The sequence below is a fragment of the Hibiscus syriacus genome, unplaced genomic scaffold (genome assembly GCF_006381635.1).
Source record: "Hibiscus syriacus cultivar Baekdansim isolate YM2019G1 unplaced genomic scaffold, ASM638163v2 tig00110721_pilon, whole genome shotgun sequence".
Taxonomy (NCBI): Eukaryota; Viridiplantae; Streptophyta; class Magnoliopsida; order Malvales; family Malvaceae; genus Hibiscus; species Hibiscus syriacus.
Genome location: NW_024062839.1, coordinates 216,960 through 241,690, shown reverse-complemented (window position 1 = coordinate 241,690; position 24,731 = coordinate 216,960). Strand labels below are relative to the sequence as shown.

The 24,731-nt window shown below is 30.4% G+C and overlaps 1 protein-coding gene across 2 annotated transcripts; it reads right to left on the bottom strand.

Moving 5' to 3' along the window:
* Positions 1 to 3,198: 3,198 nt before the first annotated feature.
* LOC120139075 (UV-B-induced protein At3g17800, chloroplastic-like) lies at positions 3,199 to 24,007 on the bottom strand. Of its 2 annotated transcripts, XM_039154411.1 has the most exons (5): positions 23,570 to 24,007; positions 22,208 to 23,019; positions 17,173 to 17,180; positions 13,547 to 13,556; positions 3,199 to 3,210 (listed from the first exon to the last, which is right to left on the bottom strand). In XM_039154411.1, the coding sequence occupies exons 1-2, from the start codon at positions 23,965 to 23,967 to the stop codon at positions 22,236 to 22,238; spliced, it is 1,182 nt and encodes a 393-aa protein (XP_039010342.1). In that variant the 5' UTR covers positions 23,968 to 24,007; the 3' UTR covers positions 3,199 to 3,210; positions 13,547 to 13,556; positions 17,173 to 17,180; positions 22,208 to 22,235. The 2 variants fall into 2 exon arrangements, with proteins under 2 accessions (XP_039010342.1, XP_039010341.1); XM_039154410.1 differs by lacking the exons at positions 3,199 to 3,210; positions 13,547 to 13,556; positions 17,173 to 17,180 and having other exon boundaries at positions 22,031 to 23,019.
* Between the last annotated feature and the right edge of the window lie 724 nt (positions 24,008 to 24,731).

Here is a 24,731-nt window from a genome sequence, read left to right as displayed (position 1 = left end):
ACTTAATGACTTATTACATGCCAACACTTTATACATAACCAAATACATACTTTGTCAAATACTTCTGATCGGATCTTTTAGTAGTGATACTGTCTTTGCCACTTCTATTCTTTCACTTCTCGTTTCTTGATACCTACGTGTAAATCACTTACACGCTAAGTCATAGACTTAGTGAGGCATATAAAACATATAATATAACCATATATCATTTCATATAAATAAAAGACATACATATGCAAACACTATCAATAATCCTTTCCACTTACCATATACTCATCATATAACACATATATCACTATACCCAGAAACACACATAACATCGTATAATTCATGTAAGTGCATTCATATCATTGAATCATGACATATCAATATGCATGGATCTATTGTATGATAACAATATACAATCAGGTCATGCACACATGCAACTTACCTTCTTGGATCACTTTCACTTTCATTTGTCTTTCAATTTCATTGCCCATGTATATTATTGAGAATAGAGGTATGTGAGTACATTGAGGTTGTGCACTAATGCTGTCACCACAGCTCGTATAAATTCCCTCATGGGGCACCGAACATTCGTTCAGTATTCGTCCCGAAGGACCTGTCCAGAGGTTACAAAGAACCCCGGTAACTATCCAGAGGTCATAAAGATCCTCGACAACTATCCATATGTTCCTTTCAACATAGGTAAACCCTCGACTCTTGGCATGCCAACTATACCTATAGCTCTCGTATCATATACTATGGGCATTTATTTATACATTTCGTATCACTTGTTCTTTCTCTTCTTTCACATACCACATGTATGTGTAACCATATATCTCATATCATATCACATGTATTATATATACATGTATTCACGTAAATCATTTCATGTAATTCACATCACATATATCACATGTGCATATAAGCTTATAGCTTCTTTCACATATACATGTAGTCACATAGCTTTCTTTCATGTAACCATGCATGTCATGTCAAATAACATATATCATATGTTGCATTTTCACTTAAGCATATAAATCATATAACATAGCATCAATCTATTTCTATGTATTAATGCATACATGGTAATCACATAACAATTTAGAAGTTACTTCTTACCATAGTAACTCCATCACTGGCTCATCACAAGCCAGTGTTAATTCAATAAAATAAGTACAAAATAAATTGCACTCACCTTAGCTTTGCTTTGATTCGATTCTAATTCCTCAATTGTCCCGAAACGGATCAATATTCCAATTGATATATTCTAAACTGTCACTTCTTAGGCTAAGAGAAAAGCCAATTTCCTCTTTCAATGAAGGTATGCATCGATGCACTACTTGTGCATCAGTGCATAAAATGCATTCGATGTTATTATTTTAAAAGGATGCATCGATGCATTATCTATGCATCGATGCATCAAAGGCATTCGATGTTCTTCTTTTAAAGGAATGCATCGATGCACTTATGAATGTGCATCGATGCACCTTGTCCAGAAATTATATTTCAAGCCCGAAATTCATCAATTCTTCATTCAATTCTTCTATTTTAATCCCCTATCATGTCTTTAAACTCAACTATCATTATTGAAACCAACTTATGTCCATATAAATCATATTTATCTTCCATATTTCATCAAGATTCTTAAAATTAAGAATCTTACTAAACTTTCAAATTTGTTATAAATCTTTTCTAACTTCATAAATCTCTTATTCTTATTGATGACAAGTCAAATTCCATCTTAAAAATCTCTTATTAACTCTTTTCCAGAATTTCCTTTAAAAACCCATTTTCTTTAATCTTTCATAACTTCTTTATCTTTCAATCTTAAGATAACTTAAGCTTTCCTTAAGCTTAGTTATTATCTAATGATCAAAACCCAACCATAAATTTAGCAAATAACCAACTAACAAAGAAACTCACCTTTGCAAGCTTGGCTCTTCACGTTTGAGAGAAGATGAAGATGAAGAAGATAAGTCTAAAACTTATCTCTTCAATCATAAATCTCATGTATTATAATACCCATTTATTAATATTTAATATTATCTTTGTTCAATGACCATTTTGCCCTTCATCTACTTTAATAATTACTAACAACTTTTAGGAATTATTTCCAAATAAATCATTGAATTATTCCATTCTTCTACTTAATTCATAAAATTCTTAAACTTTACAATTTAGTCACTAACCCCTAGTTTGGGATGTTACATGGAACTTGAGCATGCACATCCAACGACTGCGAAAATAGTAAAGAGTTTTAGTGCAAAGGACTATAACATACAACTAAGCAATAACTAAAATAAACCAAGAATATCAATTAATAACTCATTCAAAAGGATGACTTAATAAATAAAGGGAAAGAGGTTTACTCATAGTCACTCCAAAAGCTAAGGCGTCAAATGGGTTGTTTAAGATAGACATTAGATGCCAAATACAACATTACCAATTGCAAATACATTAATGGCCTACCCTTTTAACATACAATTACTTCTAACGTTCCATGTTTAATGTTCCTCAATAGCCAAACATGATGAGAATCTAAAGTAGATAGCAGAACTAAAATCATAGGACCCCATAATTCTTGTAAATTCATGGTATGTCAATAATAAAAGCATTGTAAAACATAGAGGACATTGCAACAAACATATATATGCCAGAAATGAATGTGCAAATGTGCAATGACCAGGCAACATATCAAGTAATTTCTCCAAAGATATTACCCTATCATGATGTCTTTCGAGTTGTGTGTATGCATAATTGTCTTCTAAATCTATAATTCAATATAGATTCAACTGTGAAATTTTCAAAAAACATGTAAAAAAATCTATTTCATTCACAATATATCAGTCCCATAATCAACATGAACTTATTAAAAAGAATATGAGCTCATAGGACGTCGAAAACCACATGTCGGATCAATACAATTCCCAGTAAACTAGTACCACCAGTCTCTCGGATTGAGCCTGGCGATTTCACTATGTCGATACTCACAACCATTTCCCTGATTTAAAGAAAACCCAAACAAGAAGATCAAAAAAATTTAGCCTAGGACCCTCTTTCACTTCTATTCTAATGGACTAAATATCTTTCACAAGGAGTACTAAAAGTTTTGATTAAGAATAAAGAAAGAAAATTAGATGGTTTTGGTTCAAAACTAACACTGAATATCCATATCCTTGACATGCAATTCCATAAACATAAAAATTTCAACAAAAAACATATAATGTGAGCTGAAAATGGGAAAGTGCGAAAGAGGAAAAACTTACTTCCGGAGAGCTCAAAAGAGAAAATAAATACCTTCTTGAAAGTGAGGGGAGATGCTAATAAATAAACACAATTGATGTTGCAATTCAACAATTCTTCCTCTATTTTTTCTTTGTAAATAAAAAACTGAAAGACAGAGCACTGCTTGGGCTTACAATTTTACATGGCGGAAAATTGAAGAACAAAAACCAAACGAGAGTGCATATAAGAGAAAGAGACAGAGAGGAGAATGCGTTGTTTGGGATTTCATTAAATTTGATCATCTGTTGGAAAATATTCACAATGATTAAACGAATAAATTATTATATGTCATTTATACAAAATAATTCCATCTTTGTTGGTGATTTTTAACAATGATACTTAGTTCATCTTAATAGTATTTTTCAACTCTGCCCTATTTTTTTCTCACAAGCATTTCATCAAACATCTATGCTTCACCTGAGATGACATGTATCTAATATTACACCTTGAATCGTTGATGGTCCGATAGTCCCTTGGTCAGGTCTTCTCTCAATTGACCCTTATTCAAGTCAACACCTCCACAAAATTCAAAGTTAGATTAGAATTTTCATGCATCCCCGACTGAAAAGTTACACTGGAAATAAGAAGAGAGAAGCGAAAAAGGAAATTTGAGATCAAAAAGGAATTTGGGGTTTAGAATGAAATTAAGGATTGTGTTGTAATTTTGATAAGTTGGAGGACCTAAATGCAAGCGCTTGAAAAGTTCAGCGACCATATTGAAAATGTACTAACGGCAGTGTAACGACGTCAAATAGCCGGTTACGTCGGGAACCATATTGCAAACGGACTAAATGTTGGAATATTGTATTGCAAGTTTTAAAAGTTGTGGTACCTAAATGTAAGTGTCAGAAAAGTTTAGTAACCATTACTATACTTTACCCTAAGAATAATTATTCCTTCTATATGTACAGATTTTTATAACAGAACCATATAATACACAATGGTTAATCTAATTTAAAATAAAAATAATCTAAAACAAAAAGTAAACTTAAAGCTCACAAATTTACCGTTAAATTTATTAAAAATAAAGATAAATATTCTTATTTATGATCTCATATTTTCATTCATCAGAAAAAAGAATGTATAAGATATATCTAAGTATTAACTTTTTTATATATAAAAACAGTTAGTTTTATAACAAAAAAGAAATATATAAAATTACAAATAAGACTAAACATAAAATTAGGATATTTTCCTATAATTATTTATATAGAAATTAGTCACTTGAGATCTTACAAGGATTAAACAAAGAAAGTTAATAAATAATCCAAAAAAACTCGAACAAAATATAGATACAAACATATTTTACTGGAGCAGTAAAACAAACTACAACAGTAGATCAAAGTACTAAATTCCAAACTACAACAATAGATCAAACTACTAAAGACCAACAACAATTATAAATCAGAGTCCATCGTTGTGAGAAAATTATCTACGAACACAAATAGTGTATCCAAATTTAATCCAAGAGTCCAAAGCAGATAATATCATCTTGATCAGTCAAGACGATATCAAATTTAATAATGAGAAAATAAATTAAAAATAATCAAACAATTGATAGAAAATAAAAATGTCAAAAGGCAGAAAAAATAGTGTGTCATAAAAGCATATGAAAATGTATCATATAAGCATATGAAAATATGCCATAAAGTCAAATTATTAAAAATTATAAATAAAAAATAGATGTAAAAAAATAAGTAATACTGACAATAGACGATCAATATTAAAATTAAGATAGTCATTTACCAACCAATCAAATGAAATGAGAACAACACTAAGTAGTAAAACCTGAACAAAAGGAAAGTGAGGCTTTTTTTTATTAATTTTGGGTAAGTACAAGATAGTATCTATTTAAAGAGAATTCTAAATTATTTAACATTAAACATTCATAGCCTTAACATTCATGATACTAAAAAAACTTCATAAAATAATAATAATTTCTTTATCATGTAGAGTTTCTCAAATTTCATATCAAAGTTATATAAATATTAAAATTTAAGTTAAATCCATAAATGTAAAAGCAATTTCCTTTGGCTTTGCCTTTTAATAAAAATGTTAATGCAACCTAACTTCTAATAAAAATTCAGACTTGACATTTTAATTGTATTTTAATTGTTAATGTATTTTAATTGTATTAATCTTGTTATTAAAATCATGGGTAAAGTACACAAATGATCCATCGATTATAGGGTATTATTTTATTAATTCCTTCGACTATTAAAAATTATAAATTGATCCTCATACTGTAGAATTTTGCTTTGTTAAGTCACTCGATTATTAAGAGTTATAAAATGAATACTTGATTATTTATTATGTTCTAAACTCGTCCATTTCTGTTAAAATTGGTTATTTTAAAGATGAATGCTAACATGATGATTGATATAGGATAGTCGTTTGAGATTTTGGGATCACATTTTATCATATAACAATTGGCATGTTAACGTTCAACTCAGAATACCGTCAATTTTTAACAAAAAAAAGGATGAGTTTTGAACATTATATATATTCAGGTATTATTTTGTAACTTTTAATAGTTGATGGACTCAACAAAGCAACACTCTATAGTTAGAGGACCAACTTGCTATTAATAGTTGTGGAACCTAATAAACCAATACCCTATAATCGGAGGACCATTTGTTTACTTTACCCTAAAATTATTTAATTTTATTAATTTTATTCTTTGACTAACATTTATTGTTATAATATTGTTGTGACGGATAATAGTGTTGATGGTGGTTTATGTAATGCCCCAAATATTGTGTTAGTAGTTTTGGGCTAACCCAAGAGGGTTTTAGATAAGTCTATTAGCCTCATAGGTAAGCTTGGTCCAAATGGAGTTGGATTGAGCCCAATTAGAGTTAAAAATGGCATTTTTGTGTAGCGACCAAAACTGGGAGGAACAAGGGTGTAATTGTACTATTTTAAGTTTGAAAGGCTAATTTCCTTTTAATGTTGGTGAGGTCACGGTAGACCTCTTTTCCTTTCTAATCTTCTTTGTCACATTCCTCTTCCTTTAAGCTTCATCTGCTTTCTTTGGTACCTTAGACAAAGGTGCAAACTTCGTTAATTTTCATCTCTAGTCCAGTTTTACAAAGGTAAGAAATGAAATCACCATCCTTAGATCTTTCATTTGATACCATAAAATCAAGTTTTGGCCATGGTGGCCCTTAGAGGGGGTTTAGTGGGGGATTAGAAACCCAAGTGTAACTAGCTCAATTTTGAGAGATTTAAGCCTCAAGAAATATTTTAAATCCTTTTTTAAGCTTTCAAACAAGTTAATAACTCTTGTATTTGATTCCTTGTCTAGTGAGAGAAGTTGAAAAAATCTCTAAGAATAAAGGAAAGGAAACGCTAACACTTGGTTGAGCCTTGGGTGTTTTTAGAAGCTTAGGATCCAAGGTAACACACTTGTAACTCATCTTTACCACCGTTATATCACTAGGTGTGTGTTGTTAGCTTGCATCAGATATGAAGCATAAAAGCATGATTATGTTATATTTCAACATGTTTATTGGCCTATCATGGCCTCTCTTAATATACATAAAACTTGGGAACCGTAGTGGGGCTTTTAAGAGAAATAGGAAGTCATTTTCGAGCCTAAACATGGTATTTTTGGGTTTGAGTATTGCTACTGGAAGAATAGTATCGATAGTGTTCATCAAATAGCCTAAAATAAGGGAATTTTGGGCTAGGGGTATCAATGCATGTTCATCAGGTATCGATACTACTGGTTGGATATCGATACTCACATGAGGGGTATCGATACCGAGTTTACTTTGTAGATTTCAATAACCCATTTTGGTATCGATACTTGTTAAACTTATTTTGATATAACAAATTAAATGGAAAAATGTTTTTTTACTAAATTAAATTTATTCAAAGTTTTCAAAAATAATTCAAAGCCCGTAAAACTTGAATTTAAACACAAAAATGATTTCCAAGACAAAAAGTATAGATATTATTCTTACAGTATCGATACCACATGAACAATACCGATATTGTTCTTGTAGTACTGATACCCAAAGTAAGAGAAATATCGATACTTCTATGGCAGTACCGATACTGCCTATTGATTTTAAATATGTTCAAGTTCCATAATGCAAATTTGGTACTGATACTATAGAGAAATTGTAAAGGTCACTTTTAGAAAAAGAAAGAAAAAATTAGTGAATTTGTTAGAAATCTTTAGTGAAGAGCTAAGGTAGTGGATGTAAACTTTATTGAGGAAGTTAAACCACTATAAATCATTGTACAAATATTTCCTATCATTTCTCTTTATATCCCTAAAATTTCAAAAGCCAATCACCCCCTCTTGGCTCTTTTTCGGTTGATCGATCGAGTTTCGATATTCCTAACAGTACTTATGGGAGTATCGATACTGAGGGCAGAGTATCGATACTTTTAGTAGAGGTATTGATATTGAGTTAATCTTTGAAACATCGAAATAAATTTTAGTATCGATACCTTAGTTTAGAAGTATCGATATTGTATTTAAAAGTATCGATATTATTCATTCTTCTCAAATTTCAGTAGCCAATTTCAGTATCGGTACCAAGTGTAGGTATCAATACTCAAGGGGTAGTGTCATACTGAAGAGAACAATATTGGTATCAGCATATAGTTTTGGGAAAGTAACTCAATTGATTAAAGGGTTGGAAAAGAATGGCTAATAACACTAGATCAACACCAAAATAAACTATATATGAGATGAGTGATAAACGTAGTTACAGCTAGAAACAATATCAACTAGGATAACATAAAACTAACCCTTGAATGATGATCGAGAAAACATCCAGGACACTCGAGTTACTTTAGCAGTTGACAATTTTCTTGTTTGTTAGAAATATTCAGATATATATCAACTAGATCCAAAGCACTTCAGTTTTCGATAGGGCGTATATGCCCCAAGACTCGATAAAGTAAGTTGGTTGGGTATACGTTTCCGATGCAGTTCCAGATCTCACCCTAGATACCTAATGGTATCTTAGGTAGGCTAGAGGCGTGTGCGTTTCTTGATCCAGAGCCATCAACTACACCATCATGCTTACATAAGCTTACATGAAAACATTCTTATATGTTTCTACATGTGCCAATAGCATGCTCATGTAGTGAATACACATAGTATCGTACAAGTATTAGTATAGCACTGAGTTTGTAAGTTCAAAGTTCGTAATATGGTTCGTGCGTAGGTTCTTAGGACACCAATTGAGGAGCATTATTGTCACTAGTGATTCCAAATCAATTGAGGCTTCAAAGTACGTATTGAGTTTGATAAAGAGGGCATGTATTATTCATATACCCTTTGTATTCAATCGTAACACTATTTTGGTTTAAACATTATATTATTATTCGAATGTATTTTGGGAGCTCCCTGCATTTGTAAACTTGAGTATTATGCTTTTATTTTATAACTTCGATGGATGATTTCATATGATACTTTAAAAATTGTTGTTTTTAAAGAAAAAATTTGGGTTAGCCATGTAACACCCCCAACCCGTACCCGACCTGGATTCGAGTCCCGAGGTGTCACATTGACTTTTCAAAACATTTACTTCTATAAAATAGTGAATAATTTAAAATTTTTATACATGTAACTTATTCAAAAGATTTCCAGAACTATTCAGAGCTTAAATGTTTTTGCAAAACCGATCAGAGCATATACAATTCAAAACATTAATTACATGCAAACTATTTTCAATGTACAAAATACATCTAATTCAAAACATCTTTTCTGATTTGATCTTCGATAAGAAGTAAATGACCTGTCTTGCTCCACTTTGCTCTTTACTCTTCTCACTTCTGTAACCTACGTGTGAAACAATCACACTCTAAGTCTATGACTTAGTGAGGAAAATAAGCATATAATATAAACTATAGCTTGTAATAATGCATGAACAATTACTGCTATCACTCATACCCTTATTCATGTAACAAATCCCTATAACATCTATGCAATATATCATTACATGTAAGAACATATACACACACACATATACTCATCACCCATCATTTCCATCATTAGCCTTATTTCGTTATCAATATTATTATCGTTTATATCACTTAATACATATCCTCTTATACCTAGCCTTTTAACCAACATTTGACTCATTTAATCATACAATCCACATATCATCATATAAATCATATAATATCATTCATAGCACAAAAGCATACAAGTTACATGTACTATATGTTTTTTGTTATTTCTTTATTAGCCCATGTACACATGTGAGAACTATAGATATGTGAGTCTATAGAGGTTGTGCACTAATGTTGTCACCACAGCTCGTATAAATGCACCGAAGTTCCACGTAAAATTGCATCGTAGTGCCGCATAGAAATGCACCGAAGTACCATATAAGGTTGTCCCTAAGGACCACATAGAAAATTCCTTAAGAATCATATAAATATGCCAAGGATCAAGTATGTGTCTCAAAAGACCTCAAACATATTCCAAAGAATAAATATATGTCCCAAAGGACCGCGTAGACCCTCGACTCTTGGCATGCCAACTATACCCTAGCTCTCATGACACATAACATGGGCGTTATCATTTATGTCATTTCACATTATCACATAAACATATAGTTCACTTTCACATAGCATGTAGATTATGTCACATAAGTTGAATCACATATATGTATAATCACGTATATCACTTTCACATATCACGTAGCTCATATCAATTTTTCATGCTATTTCACATTTCTTGTCACATTGCTTATATCTTATTTTTATGTCTTATCATATATATATATATATATATATAGATATTCACATGTTCATATAATCCATCATTTCATCACCTAAATGTATATTCATATAATTCATCTTTCTATATATATATATATATATATATCATATTTCATATACTTGTATTCACATCATTTATATTCTTCCTTCTCATAATCTCATATGTCCTGATTAATAACTTATATCATATATGTATAAAATAACTTATATCATATCATATAGCTTATACCTCTTTCTATGATATTCACCTCGATCATATCACCTCTGTCATACTAATAAACATATATCACTTCTATTATTTCAATTATATACTAATCTAATCTATTTACCTAATTCAATTCATGTATTACCTATAACTTTTTAATATGACTCCATAGATTTCTATCATACAACCTATATATCATAATTTTATTTAAGTATATGTATCTTTCCCATTTAGCTCATCTTATATGTTCATATTATCACTTATGTTCAAGTCTCCTATTTGATATATTATTCTCATATCATCATATAGGTCAATATTATCTATCTTGTTTCAATTCTCATTCAATGATATAATTCTATTTTACTATTTCATATAAATGATCATACTATTATGTACTTGCCCAACTCACATTCTTATTGTTTATATAACCTTTACATTTGATTACTTCATTCATATTATTTCTTCTAAACTTGCTTTTTACCATATTCTCATATTATTACCTAATGTATCCCATATCATGTATTCGTGTAGTCTTATATTCCATTTCTATATATCTCAAAGATCTTATCACATAACTTCTCTTTTATATTCATATAATTTCTTATCATATCATATAGTTTATATCATCATAACATAGCATATATTCACATCAACCATGAAATACATATACAATAACATATCCACACATACCATAACATATAACTCAAACACTCATAACAAACACATGTTCATGTTCATACTTCATGCACAATACTATAGAAAATAAACTTGTCACAAGTCTTATTTCCCATTAAACATCATATATAAAATAATGCGAACTCACCTGGCCTCACTAGTCAATACCGCTTTTATGATTTCATTTTCAATCGAATCTTAACTTGATAATCATTCGGGAACTTGTTCATGTTTTATATCTACATAATAATACATTGATACATATAAGTATCTCATTGATATACTCTAATCTATCATTTCTTAAACCAAAATAAATGTCTTTTTCTATTTCCCCTTAAAGTGCATCGATACATTCTACAGTGCATCGATGTATTCTTTAACATGTGCATCGATGCACTACCCATGCATCGATACACAAATCACCTTCGATGTTTTCATTTTAAGGGGGTGCATCGATGCACTAATTGCATTCGATGTTTCCATTTTTAATGGGTGCATCGATACACACTGAACAATTTCTGGAAATACCCTTGATGTATCGGTACACATTGAATGTGCATCGATGCACATAGCCCAAAATTCATTTTTATGCCCGAAAATCCACTCTTTTCAGCTTAATAACTTCATATATCATCCCCTTTCTTATTCTTAATTTACATACTCATATTCAAACTCATTTCTATTCATTAATCACCTCTTTAACATCAAAATCATATTCTCCATATGTAATTCAAGAATTACACTAAATTTTCAACATGTTCTAAATTCAATTCCATTGCTTCTAACTTCTTAATTAGACCCATGACAAGTCAAATTCATCCTTAGAACTTCAAAAACCTTTTTATCATAAAAGTTCATTTATAAACTCTTAATAGAAATTCCTTTCTAATTCTCTCTTCTTGGTGTTTTAAACTTATATAAGCTTTCCCTAAGCTTATATAACCCCCAATGAATCAAATCCAACTTAAAAATTCAAGAAATCATCAACTAAATCAAACTTACCTTTTCTCTTGGATTCCACGTAAAGGAGAAGAAGAGAACTCTGGAGAAATCTCTCCCTTTCCATGTGGTTCCCTTTTCTTATAAAGGAAGAATAAAAATCTTACTTGTCAATTGACCATTTTATCCTTTAATTCATTCCATAATTACTAAATAACCTTCATCATATATTTGCAATAAATCATTGAACTATTCAATTATCCTACTTTAATCACCAATTTCTAAAATTTTTCAATCTAGTCACTAACCTGATATTGAGGATGTTACAAATCTCCCCTCCTTTTAAGAAAATTCGTCCTCAAATTTTCACTGAACATATTAATAAGAACATATCTTCTAATGTTCTCATGTTACCTACTTTACTTAATCTTTCATTCCTTTAGTTCTTCAACTACCATTTTCCCTTATATATTCATCTACTGTCACTTATCATATAAACAGTAACTAGTAATTTTAATCCATTCCTGTCTTTTCTCTCCTTCCATTATGCATTTTCCTTCGACTATTTCTGAAATTTCATATAATATCACTAATCACGTAGGTAGTAACATCCATTTTCATCACTTAACCTCTTAAATCCATCTTTAATTATCTTATAACAATAACCAACTCGTTTTCCAACATCATTTGACCGAGAACACAACATTAGATCTTCTTTAAATATAATTAACATACACTTTAAAGAATCTTTTCACATCACCTTGCACATTTTTCTTACTTCTATATCAAAATTGTCATCTAAACTTCCATATAACCTTTATCATATCTGATCCTTTAACTCATCCCTTTCATTTCTTTATTCCATTATTCCTTTATTTATTCCTTATACCCAAATCATATTTTTCCTTTCTTGTTCACATACTCCTGTCTTATCATCTATTCTCATCTCTATGTATCAATCTTCATTGCATCCTCATAACTTTGATAACCCATTTACCTATATAGAACTTCATTCTTTATCATTTCTTATACTTGTATTTTTCTTCCTTAAGGTTCCATGCAATTACTTATCTCCTTTTCTACATCATAGCTATCTGAACTTCATAATCAATTAACTCAACTTTATCTTTTCCTCCAATCTTATAACTCTAACACCTTTACTCTGACAACTAGTCAATAACATCTGTTCAATCTAGGGCACAAGCCCTAGTCAACCAATCATATACATCCTTTCCAATCAAAATTATCTCAAAATTAGTTTATTTAGCTTATTAATTTCACCTCTATTCTCATACATCCTGTAATTTTCGTTGCTCAAACTCAACATTCTGACTTCCTTTGTCTTATAATCTGATCATTGATATACTCATTCTTGAATTCTTCTTATCAATCCTCAGTTTTACTCAAACAAACGAATCCTCTCCTTCTTCACTATGTCACATTATTATGATAAAAAAATATACAACTGTATCCCGATCCACCTCATCTTGGTTGTCTTATCCTGACAACATCTCAAAATATTAAATTTCTATACATTTTCCCTCACATAATCTGGTTAGAAAACGCTAGCTCTTTCCATCTAAAATGCAAACCCTTATTCTATCCATATTTTTTCTTCTACACGGTACTATTCCTTTATTTCAAACTCATAAACTCTGGCTTTATATATCTTATACGCTTGTCACTGATGCACTTATTCTTGAGCTCTTCTATAAGTACTCATCACGCCATTTGATCTTTTTAATGTTCTTATTGTGACACTTGTTCACCATATTCTATTTTATCCACATACTAACAAAACTAATCCATATCGCTTTTTCGATTTAAAACAATGAAGATCTTCTATCACTATTCTAATATGATTTCAACTTTCTAAAATCAACCTTTAATCTTATAAGACACTTTCTGAGGTTTTCGCTCTTCATCTTGCCTGGCCAGGGCAGGTGAATTGCTATCACCATCAGATTTGTCAGCTATCGATTTATTTTACTTAGGCAATTTCTATAATCAATTCCTACTATATCATACAAATCTTATTCTATTAACAAGACAGCATACTCCTTACACTATCAGATCAGAAATTTTCACTTTTAGTTGGTATGTACACATTTTTAAACCTCATTTAACTTCAGTTTAAGCCTAGAATCGGCTAAACCTTAGCTCTGATACCATTAAATGTAACACACCCAACCCGTACCCGACCTGGATTTGAGTCTGAGGTATCACATTGACTTTTCAAAATATTTACTTGTATAAAATAGTGAGTAATTTAAAATATTTATACATGTAACTTATTCAAAAGATTTTCAAAACTATTCAGAGCTTAAATGTTTTTGCAAAACCGATCAGAGCATATACAATTCAAAACATTAATTACATGCCAATTATTTTCAATGTACAAAATACATCTAATTCAAAACATCTTTTCTGATATGATCTTCGGTAAGAAGTAACTGACATGTCTTGCTCCACTTTGCCCTTTACTCTTCTCACTTCTGTAACCTACGTGTGAAACAATCACACGCAAAGTCTATGACTTAGTGAGGCAAATAAGCATATAATATAAACTATAGCTTGTAATCATGCATGAACAATTACTGCTATCACTCATACCCTTATTCATGTAACAAATCCATATAACATCTATGCAATATATCATTACATGTAAGAACATATACATACACATATACTCATCACCCATCATTTCCATCATTAGCCTTATTTTGTTATCAATATTATTATCGTTTATATCACTTAATACATATCCTCTTATACCTAGCCTTTTAACCAACATTTGACTCATTTAATCATACAATTCACATATCATCATATAATATCATATAATATCATTCATAGCACAAAAGCATACAAGTCACATGTATTATATGTTTGTTGTTATTTCTTTATTAGACCATGTACACATGTGAGAACTATAGATATGTGAGTCTATAGAGGTTGTGCCCTAATGCTGTCACCACAGCTCGTATAAGTGCACTGAAGTTCCACGTATAATAGCACCGTAGTGCCGCGTAAAAATGCATCGAAGTGCCATATAAGGTTGTCCCTAAGGACCACGTAGAAAATTCCTTAAGAATCATATACATATGCCAAGGATCAAGTATATGTCTCAAAAGACCTCACACATGTTCCAAAGAATACATATATGTCACGAAGGACCGCGTAGACCCTCGACTCTTGGCATGCCAACTATACCCTAGCTCTCATGACACATAACATGGGTGTTATCATTTATGTCATTTCACATTTTCACATAAACACGTAGTTCACTTTCACATAGCACGTAGATGATGTCACATAAGTTGAATCACATATACGTATAATCACGTAGATCACTTTCACATGTCACGTAGCTCATATCAACTTTTCATGTTATTTCACATTTCTTGTCACATTGCTTATATCTTATTTTTATGTCTTATATATATATATATATATATTCACATGTTCATATAATTCATCATTTCATCACCTAAATGTGTATTCATATAATTCATCTTCCTATATATATATCATCTTTCCTATACTTGTATTCACATCATTTATATTCTCCTTCTCATAATCTCATATGTCCTAATTAATAACTTATATCATATATGTATAAAATAACTTATATCATATCATATAGCTTATACCTCCTTCTATGATATTCACCTAGATCATATCACCTCTGTCATACTTATAAACATAAATCACTTCTATTATTCATTTATACACTAATCTAATCTATTTACCTAATTCAATTCATATAGTACCTATAACTTTTTAATATGACTCCGTAGATTTCTATCATACAACCCATATATCATAATTTTATTTAAGTATATGTATCTTTCCCATTTAGCTCATCGTATATGTTCCTATTATCACTTATGTTCAAGTCTCCTATTTGATATACTATTCTCATATCATCATATAGGTCATTATTATCTATCTTGTTTCAATTCTCATTCAATGATATAATTCTATTTTACTATTTCACATAAATGATCATACTACTATGTACTTGCCCAACTTACATTCTTATTGTTTATATAACCTTTACATTTTATTACTTCATTCATATCATTTCTTCTAAACTCGTTTTTTACCATATTCTCATATTATTACCTAATGTATCCCATATCATGTATTCGCGTAGTCTTATATTCCATTTCTATATATCTCAAAGATCTTATCACACTCTTTTATATTCATATAATTTCTTATCATATCATATAGTTTATATCATCGTAACATAGCATATATTCACATCAACCATGAAATACATATGCAATAACATGTCCACACATACCATAACATATAACTCAGACACTCATAACAATACATGTTCATACTTCATACTTCATGCACAATACTATAGAAAATAGACTTGTCGTAAGTCTTATTTCCCATTAAACATCATATATAAAATAATGCGCACTCACATGGCCTCACTAGTCAATACCGCTTTTATGATTTCCTTTCTTTCAATCGAATCTTAACTTGATAATCGTTCGGGAACTTGTTCATGTTCGATATCTACATAATCATACATTGATACATATCAATATCTCATTGATATACTCTAATCTATCATTTCTTAAACCAAAAGAAATGTCTATTTCTATTTCCCCTTGAAGTGCATCGATACATTCTACAGTGCATCGATGCATTCTTTAATATGTGCATCGATGCACTAACCATGCATCGATACACAAATCACCTTCGATGTTTTCATTTTAAGGGGGTGCATCGATGCACTTCTTATGCATCGATACACTAATTGTATTCGATGTTTCCATTTTAATGGGTACATCGATGCACTTCCTGTGCATCGATACACACTGAACAATTTCTGAAAATACCCTTGATGCATTGGTACACATTGAATATGCATCGATGCACATAGCCCAAAATTCATTTTTATGCCCAAAAATCCACTCTTTTCAGCTTAATAACTTCATATATCATCCCCTTTCTTATTATTAACTTACATACTCATATTCAAACTCATTTCTATTCATTAATCACCTCCTTAACATCAAAATCCTATTCTCCATATGTAATTCAAGAATTACACTAAATTTTCAACATGTTCCAAATTCAATTTTATTGCTTCTAACTTCTTAATTAGACCCTTGACAAGTCAAATTCATCCTTAGAACTTCAAAAACCTTTTTATCATAAAAGTTCATTTATAAACTCTTAATAGAAATTCCTTTCTAATTCTCTCTTCTTGGTGTTTTAAACTTATATAAGCTTTCCCTTAGCTTATATAACCCCTAATGACTCAAATCCAACTTAAAAATTCAAGAAATCAACAGCTAAATCAAACTTACCTTTGCTCTTGGCTTCCACATGAAGAAGAAGAAATGAGAAGAAAAGAACTCTGGAGAAATCTCTCCCTTTCCACATGGTTCCTTTTTCTTATAAAGGAAGAATAAAAATCTTACTTGTCAATTGACTATTTTACCCTTTAATTCATTCCATAATTACTAAATAACTTTCATCATATATTTGCAATAAATCATTGAACTATTCAATTATCCTACTTTAATGACCAATTTCCAAAAATTTTCAATCTAGTCACTAACCCGATATTGAGGATGTTGCAAGCCACTTCAGTGGTCCTATGTGATACTTTAACCATTCGATCTTCAGATCGGACTGAGTTAGAATGTTACATTTAGTGGTATCAGAGTGTTAGGTTTAATCATTCCTAGGACATATGAGTTAGAGTTGGTCAGAATTTATGTGTGTGCATGCCTCTAGAGTGTCAAGAATACTTAAATATATGTGATGCCGATAATAACCTTTTTTCTTTTTAAAATTTCAGAGAAAAAACCATGGCAGATGACCCAACTCATAGTCAGGAAGGTATAATTACTTTTTTGATCGAGTTTAAGAATATAATTGACTTTAATTGAAAGTTAAAACATTTATTTATTTTTTAAGTAAAAAAATAAAAATTTGAAAAATAATAAATAAAGTATTAATATATTTATAAAATTTACCAAAAATAAAAACACTTACAAACAAAAAAATATATAAAAATATATAATTAAAATATCATAAATTTATAAATAAATAAATTTTATACTTTTTCCAATTTTTATTATATAAATTCATATACAGTATTTTTTTTATAGAATTTGCTAATTTTATTAAAAAGATAAAATATCCAAAATTAAAATGAATGTTTAATATTACAAATGTAAACTAATTGCGTAACTAGGACATTTGCTATAATCATTAATAAAAAAATTAGTCACTTAAAATCACACAAATATCATACAAGAAAATGTTAAAAACCTAACCAAAAAACTCAAACAAAATATAAATACAAACAAATTTGAATGCATCAGCAAACGAACCACAAAATTAGATAAAACTATTGAAAGACTACCGATAAACTACAAATCAGAATCAAGCGAAGTAAATAAAATAGTCACAAGAGCAAATGACATATCTAAATCCAATATGAGAGTCCAAAGCAGGAAAAATCAACATGATAACAAATAAATGCCATCACGATTAGTTACGGCGATGTCAAATCCAATCATAAGAAAAAATATAAACTAAAACAACATTCAAACGACCGAAAACGTGCCATAAAAGATAAAAAAACGTATCACAAAGACAGAGAAAATATAATATAAAAATAAAATTATTTAAAAATAAAAAAAATAAAATAAAATAAAACTAATGATTACTGGTGGTACGCGACTGGCACTAAGGTTGATGACACCACCTTCAATGCAAAGATTGAAAAAAAAAATTATTGGCACAAAGATAGAGAAGAAACAAGTGTAAACTAGGAGAGTAAATATATTGGCGCAAATATATATGAAACATAAAAAATTAAACTTGTAAAAAGAATATATAATTAGAGTGGATAAAATTTGAGTCGATTTGGAAAAAAATATTTTAATTGTCAACATATTTAGTTATCATGTTAGCATCATAATAATCCATACTGATCAAAAGGTAAAATTAATATAATAAAATAATTTTGAGAATAAAATTAGTACGATTAAAAAACAAAAACAACGCTATTGATTTAAATTTATTTCATGACAAAATGACATCTTAATCCAAAATTTATTGAAAACAAATTTAAGCGGTAATATATATATATATATATATATATATATATATATATATATATATATATATATATATATTTGTGATTGAAAGTATAGGTGAGCGTTTAATCAATTCGAATCGAGTCAAATTGAGTTTAAAAATTTTGAGTTATTCGAGTTGACGAGTATTATTTTATAGCTTGAAGTTGACTTAAATTTTTTTCGAGTGGAGTCAAATTTTCAAGTTTATGTTTAAATTTAATTATAAATATTTATAATATTAAGATATTATTTTATTATAGTTTAAATAATTTTTTATAACTATATATAATTCATATATATTTCTTGATGTTTTTTCATATGTGATATATATATATATATATATCATACAGAGTCAGAGATTCGACTCAAACTTGAAAATCAATTCACTTATTACTAAAAAAATTGAGTTATTCGAGTTACTATTTGAGTTATTTGAGTTGTATTTTACAACTCGATTTGAACTTTAAATTCTTTCGAGTTGAAAAGAGTTTATAAAATTATAACTCAAAGTCAATTCGATTCGAATTTTTTCGGTCGAGATAAAATAATCTATTTTTCAAATTGAATCAAGTTTTATTGAGCCATAACTAAAGCTTCCAATAAGTTGTTAATTATAAGAAAACTTAGACATTAAACACAAAAATGATGGGAAGATGGAAGGAATTGAAATTCTAAAATGTATTTCAAGTAAATAAAAGATTAATGACTGGCAGATTTAGAAATTAAAAGATAGTGGCTCAAAATTTTTATACTTCATTTTAAAAATTTTGGGTATGTAATTTTTTTTATTATCGTTAATAAATTAATCTAAATTTAATATTTTTCACAAAAGAATAAGTGTGTAATAACTCTACTAGTGAGCCACGTACATCATCCCTGATTCGTGAGAATAAAGTAGGAAAGAATAAAGCATAATCAAAGTTCACAAGGAATATTCCATTTCTGAATATGCAGAATTTATACTAAAAGTATAATATTTTTAGCGTTAATTTTTTTATCGAATATTTAGTGTTAAAATTAAATCAGTATAATAAGTTGAAAAATAAATGGAGTGAGTGAAATAATACATTAAAAATATTTAGAAAGTAGTATGAATTAAATTATCTTAATAGTTTTAGTAATTATATTATTCTTAGAGATTTTAAATTCGAACACCAACAACTACATTAATAAAAGTGATTAAGCGTTCATTATCAAATGGTTGAAATTATTTAGAATATATATTACTTTATAATCATATTAGCTTAATAAAAGATTAAGAAGGTATCTTATTGAGAAAATAGAGCAGAGATTAATCGGTTGGCCAATATCCTTAACGAGTCGCATTATCCTTGTTAAAGCAGTGGTGTAGACGATTCGATACTATACAATACATTACACTTGGCTGCCAAAAGGTATTTGTGAGGCTTTGGAGACTCCAGGAGTCTTGCGTTAGTTAAATGGGATACGGTAAAACTCCCTATTGAGGAAGGGGGCTTGGACCTAAGTGTTAGAATATGTCCAAAAGATTAATTATGAGATGATTGTAATGACATTTATTTTATTTTGTTTATTTATAAGATATTGTCTTTTTTATTTTAATTAATTTTCTGTATATATAAATAAACTGAACTATAATAAAATATTAAGAATAATATGATTATTCTTAAAAAGTCCTTGGTGAAGTATTATTGTGGGTTTGGACTACAATAATCTATTAAGACTAATATGTAGTTGATTGATGAGAATGTGTTGTCATTGATATGGAAATGTCAAAATCAATATATATGTGTGTTGGAGAACAACATATCGAATTGATACGCTATGAGTATGTTTTTTGGATCATTATATAACAGTCATAACATTACTCATTGTAATAACTACATGTATGATTCTCAGACTTGAGATCACCATTGTTTTAACATTGTGAGTAACATATTTTGATGTAATCAAACGTGTGTAGTAATTGATTACACTATAAAGATTAATATTGGACACATCACGATCTATGTAATAGGCTATGGTTAATTAATATAAGATTTATTTTTCTTACATAATGAGAATAATATCTTAGGTCATTTGATTGAATGAGACTATAAAATAAGTCATATACATCGAGAGACTGACGTTTTGGCTGACAAGCTTATTGCATTGGCTAAGGGCTACCCGATTGGTGTGGTTCTTCATCACATTCCTCCAAACTAGATCGGGACCAAAATTCCAGGAGCTAGGCTTGTGGTTTATTTACTAATGAAAATTCATAATCACTTAATTATGAAAGATATTAATCTTATCGTTAATTTTTTAATTTTGTCAATCAAGATTCTGACAATACAATTAATAAAGTTAAAGAAAAGTGGGGTTAAGGGATATCAAACTTCTTTTTAATTAATTTAATATAAGTATAATGTAATATCTATTTAAATATGACTCTCAACCATTTGATATTGAACGCACACTCCTAATATCCCTAGTGCTCGAACCCGAAACCTCAATAAATAATGACAATTCATTTGCTACCAAGGTCACTTGGTTCATGCACAGATATCAAACTTAGCTATTGAGGAAAGGGTTGGACAATTCCTAACCCCATATCAAATCTTATATTCTTCTTATATTTGGAATATGAATTATAATATTAATATAAAGTAGTTGTCGAGATAGGATTACCCATATCAATTAAGCTTGAGAGCACTTAAGCTATTTAAGCAAATCTAACAGTTGATTTAAAGTTGGATATATATATATATTGAAAGTGAAATTTTAAACTCAATTTAGTATTTTTTTAATTTATTTTTTATAAATATATATATATATATATATATATATATATATATAAACAGCACCTAAAATTCTTCTCCACTTTACCCAAGATCCATTTCATACTTGGTTGGACACAATAGGAGCTAAAACAATCTTCAGGGATCTTACCAAACAATGCATAATATTTGCATTCGTTGCTCAGACCATGAAGAATGTTGAATTAATGCATCACAATTCTACAAACTTCATTGGTTGTGCTTACGACATTCGGCAAGCACATTAACTACCTCTGGTTTAACATCTCTTCAATTCTGTTATCAACCAAATACCCCAAACAAGTGAAATGATCTCATTGATGAACAACCAAAGTTTCACTGTGCATTATTCCATTATATCAACTTATAACTATACAATGCGAATGCCGAGTTCCGGCAAACCAGAGCAATAACGTAGGGAAAACATAACCGGAATCCTCTACAAAAACGGACTTTACTCGACTGCTATAACTTCCCCTTCACCTCAAATCAGTTGTCCTTCAGCCTATACACGGTGTTGACATATTCTTCAATGTCCCAAAGGAAAGAACCAAAGGCCACAGCTTCCAGAACTAATCTCTTCAGGCTAGAAAAAGATGTCTTAATCACCTCCTCCGTCTGCTCCTCACCAAAGAGAGCACAGCTGTGTCTCTCGATCAAATTCGCAGCCTCTTTGGATCTCAGTTTGGCACATTGCTGGAGTGTCTCAGGGTCGAATCCCATAACGTAACACCTTAACTCTTCGATATCATTTTCCTGTCTACCCGGCCCTTGACCTAATGGAACAGATTGCATGTCGCTCGCATGGCCAAATACCAGACTCTTAATCCCACAAGGTAAAAGATCAAGAAACTGCGGGGAGTTCCTTTGGTTCAGATGCTTTTGATGAACAAAAGTTAAGCATCGTTCCAGGTGGTGTCTAGAGGAGGCAGACTTCAGAAAATAGCCATATACGATGGAGGCCACATAAAGTCGGCCTAGATGGGGCCGTTGGATCTCGGTGGTAGCCCAGTTGTCTGTGACACTGGAGTTTGTTCTCAAGCCAATAACAGCGCTGACATGTTCCCTAACCATTTCCAGAACCTCAACGCTATGCATCGACTCTAGCTCCCAGTCTTTCGAAGGCAATATCTCGAGTCTACAATTGTAAATGCAGCTGGAGAGCTTCGGAACCAATGGTACTCTGTACTCGGAGAAGTTGTAGAAGATTAATATGTACATCACATCTTCCACAGCAGCTTGACACTCCTGTTCTTTCAGTAGGGCAATCCTTCTAGAATTTAAAAAAAAAAGTAATTATGTCAAAAAAAAAAAAGATTATCACATCTATCAACAGAGTCAAAGGATTCAACATACAAATTTTGAGGTATTCCAAAGGCAGCTCATATAATAGAGTGATAATAACGGCAGTTAAAATAACACCTACTTCATCGGTGGTTAATAATATTTACAACCATCGCCTGGAAGCATCGCAAAAACATGCCAAGCCAGGGATTTTGGAGAGCTCCCTTTCAGCAGAAGACAAATGCCTTTGTGCCAAAATGTATAATTGATATCACTATAAAACACAAAATACAATAAACTTCTTTTCTAAAAATTAAGCTTAGCTTGATTAAGTTTCTCCATACAAATGAAAAGCAGAAAAGGGGAAAACATAAGAGAAAATAAAGAAAAAAAAACTTAACCAAATCCCAAATATAAACAAATCGCAGCTTATCAATATAAAAAAACACCTTTAGAGAACAAATGAAACTTGATAGACTTCTAGTTATCAAAAAAAAAAATCCTTGTAGCATACTAAAGCAACAGACTGTTGTACAAACCTGTGAAGACATGATTCATCAGAATCCGAGCAAACAGACATACGAGCCACGGCTTCATCACGATCATCGGCGAGCCGCTTAAGCTCATCAGCGGCGGCAAAATGGAAGACCTGTCGTTGGTTCTGAAGGACGCCGCTTAAAAACTTCCCAGGAGCCGACCTCGGCTCAAGAGGCGCGTTCAAGCTGCTAAAGTCACAGTGACTAGCCCCAGCGCTGGCTCTGACGGAGGCCACCTTCCGGTCATTGAAAACAGTCGAAGTAAAGCCAGTCCTAAGTGATCGGCGGTTGGAAGGTGAATTCAGAAGGGTTAAATCCTGGGGACCACGACAAAATTTTACCGACGATGGTAAAAAGGAGGAGAGAGAAGGAGCTTTATGTAGAGAGAAAGAACGGTCCATCAACTGTCAAAAATGAGAAAATGCTGATATTATGGGAGAGATGCGATGTAAGAAGGGAGAGCTTGAGGCCTTATTTGCTTATCCTGCTCTTGTGGTGTTTGCCTAAGAAGCCATTTGGATAGGATTTCGATGACTTCGTAGTTTGTAGGCCTAAAGCTCTCAACTTTTCTCACTGACAAATTTATAAAATAAAGTATAGGATATACTACCCATTTGGTCACACACTCATTATTTAATTTTTATTTTAATCACTTAATCGTTATTATACTGAAACATCATCATAAGATAATTTCACATCAATATTGATAAAATAATTAAAAATACCACGTAAATAGTATAGTTAATTTTTAACATCGAATGACTAAAACAAAAATAAAATGTAATATTATATTATATGATTTTAAAAAGAATAATAGTTGAATGATCAAAATAAAATTTAAGTAATAGGTGAATGACCGAGTATATAGTATACGCAATAAGAAAGGTCTACTCTATTAGAACTGAAAAGTAAAATTATTAGAGTTACTTGATGTGGATGTATAAGTTTGTGCAACTTGACACATGGAGAAAGGGTTGGCGGCAAATGATTAAATGAATGAACCAGTGTTTGATAAAAGATATTTTTTGTGATCGGGAGAACAGTGGCCAATAACTGGATAATGGTCCCAAAAAGAGAAAAGGTTAAAGAAGATATTATGATAATTTAATCCAAAATATCAAATTATTACTTTTAAAAAACTTTAGCTTCAATCAATTTTCTACAT

What these genes read in the sequence shown, in the direction of transcription:
- LOC120139075 (XM_039154411.1), bottom strand. Translation starts at nt 23,967, where the DNA reads ATGGACCGTTCTTTCTCTCTACATAAAGCTCCTTCTCTCTCCTCCTTT. An exon ending in GATGAATCATGTCTTCACAG is followed by an intron (nt 23,020 to 23,569) that starts GTTTGTACAACA and finishes TTTAAATTCTAG; the next exon opens with AAGGATTGCCCTACTGAAAG.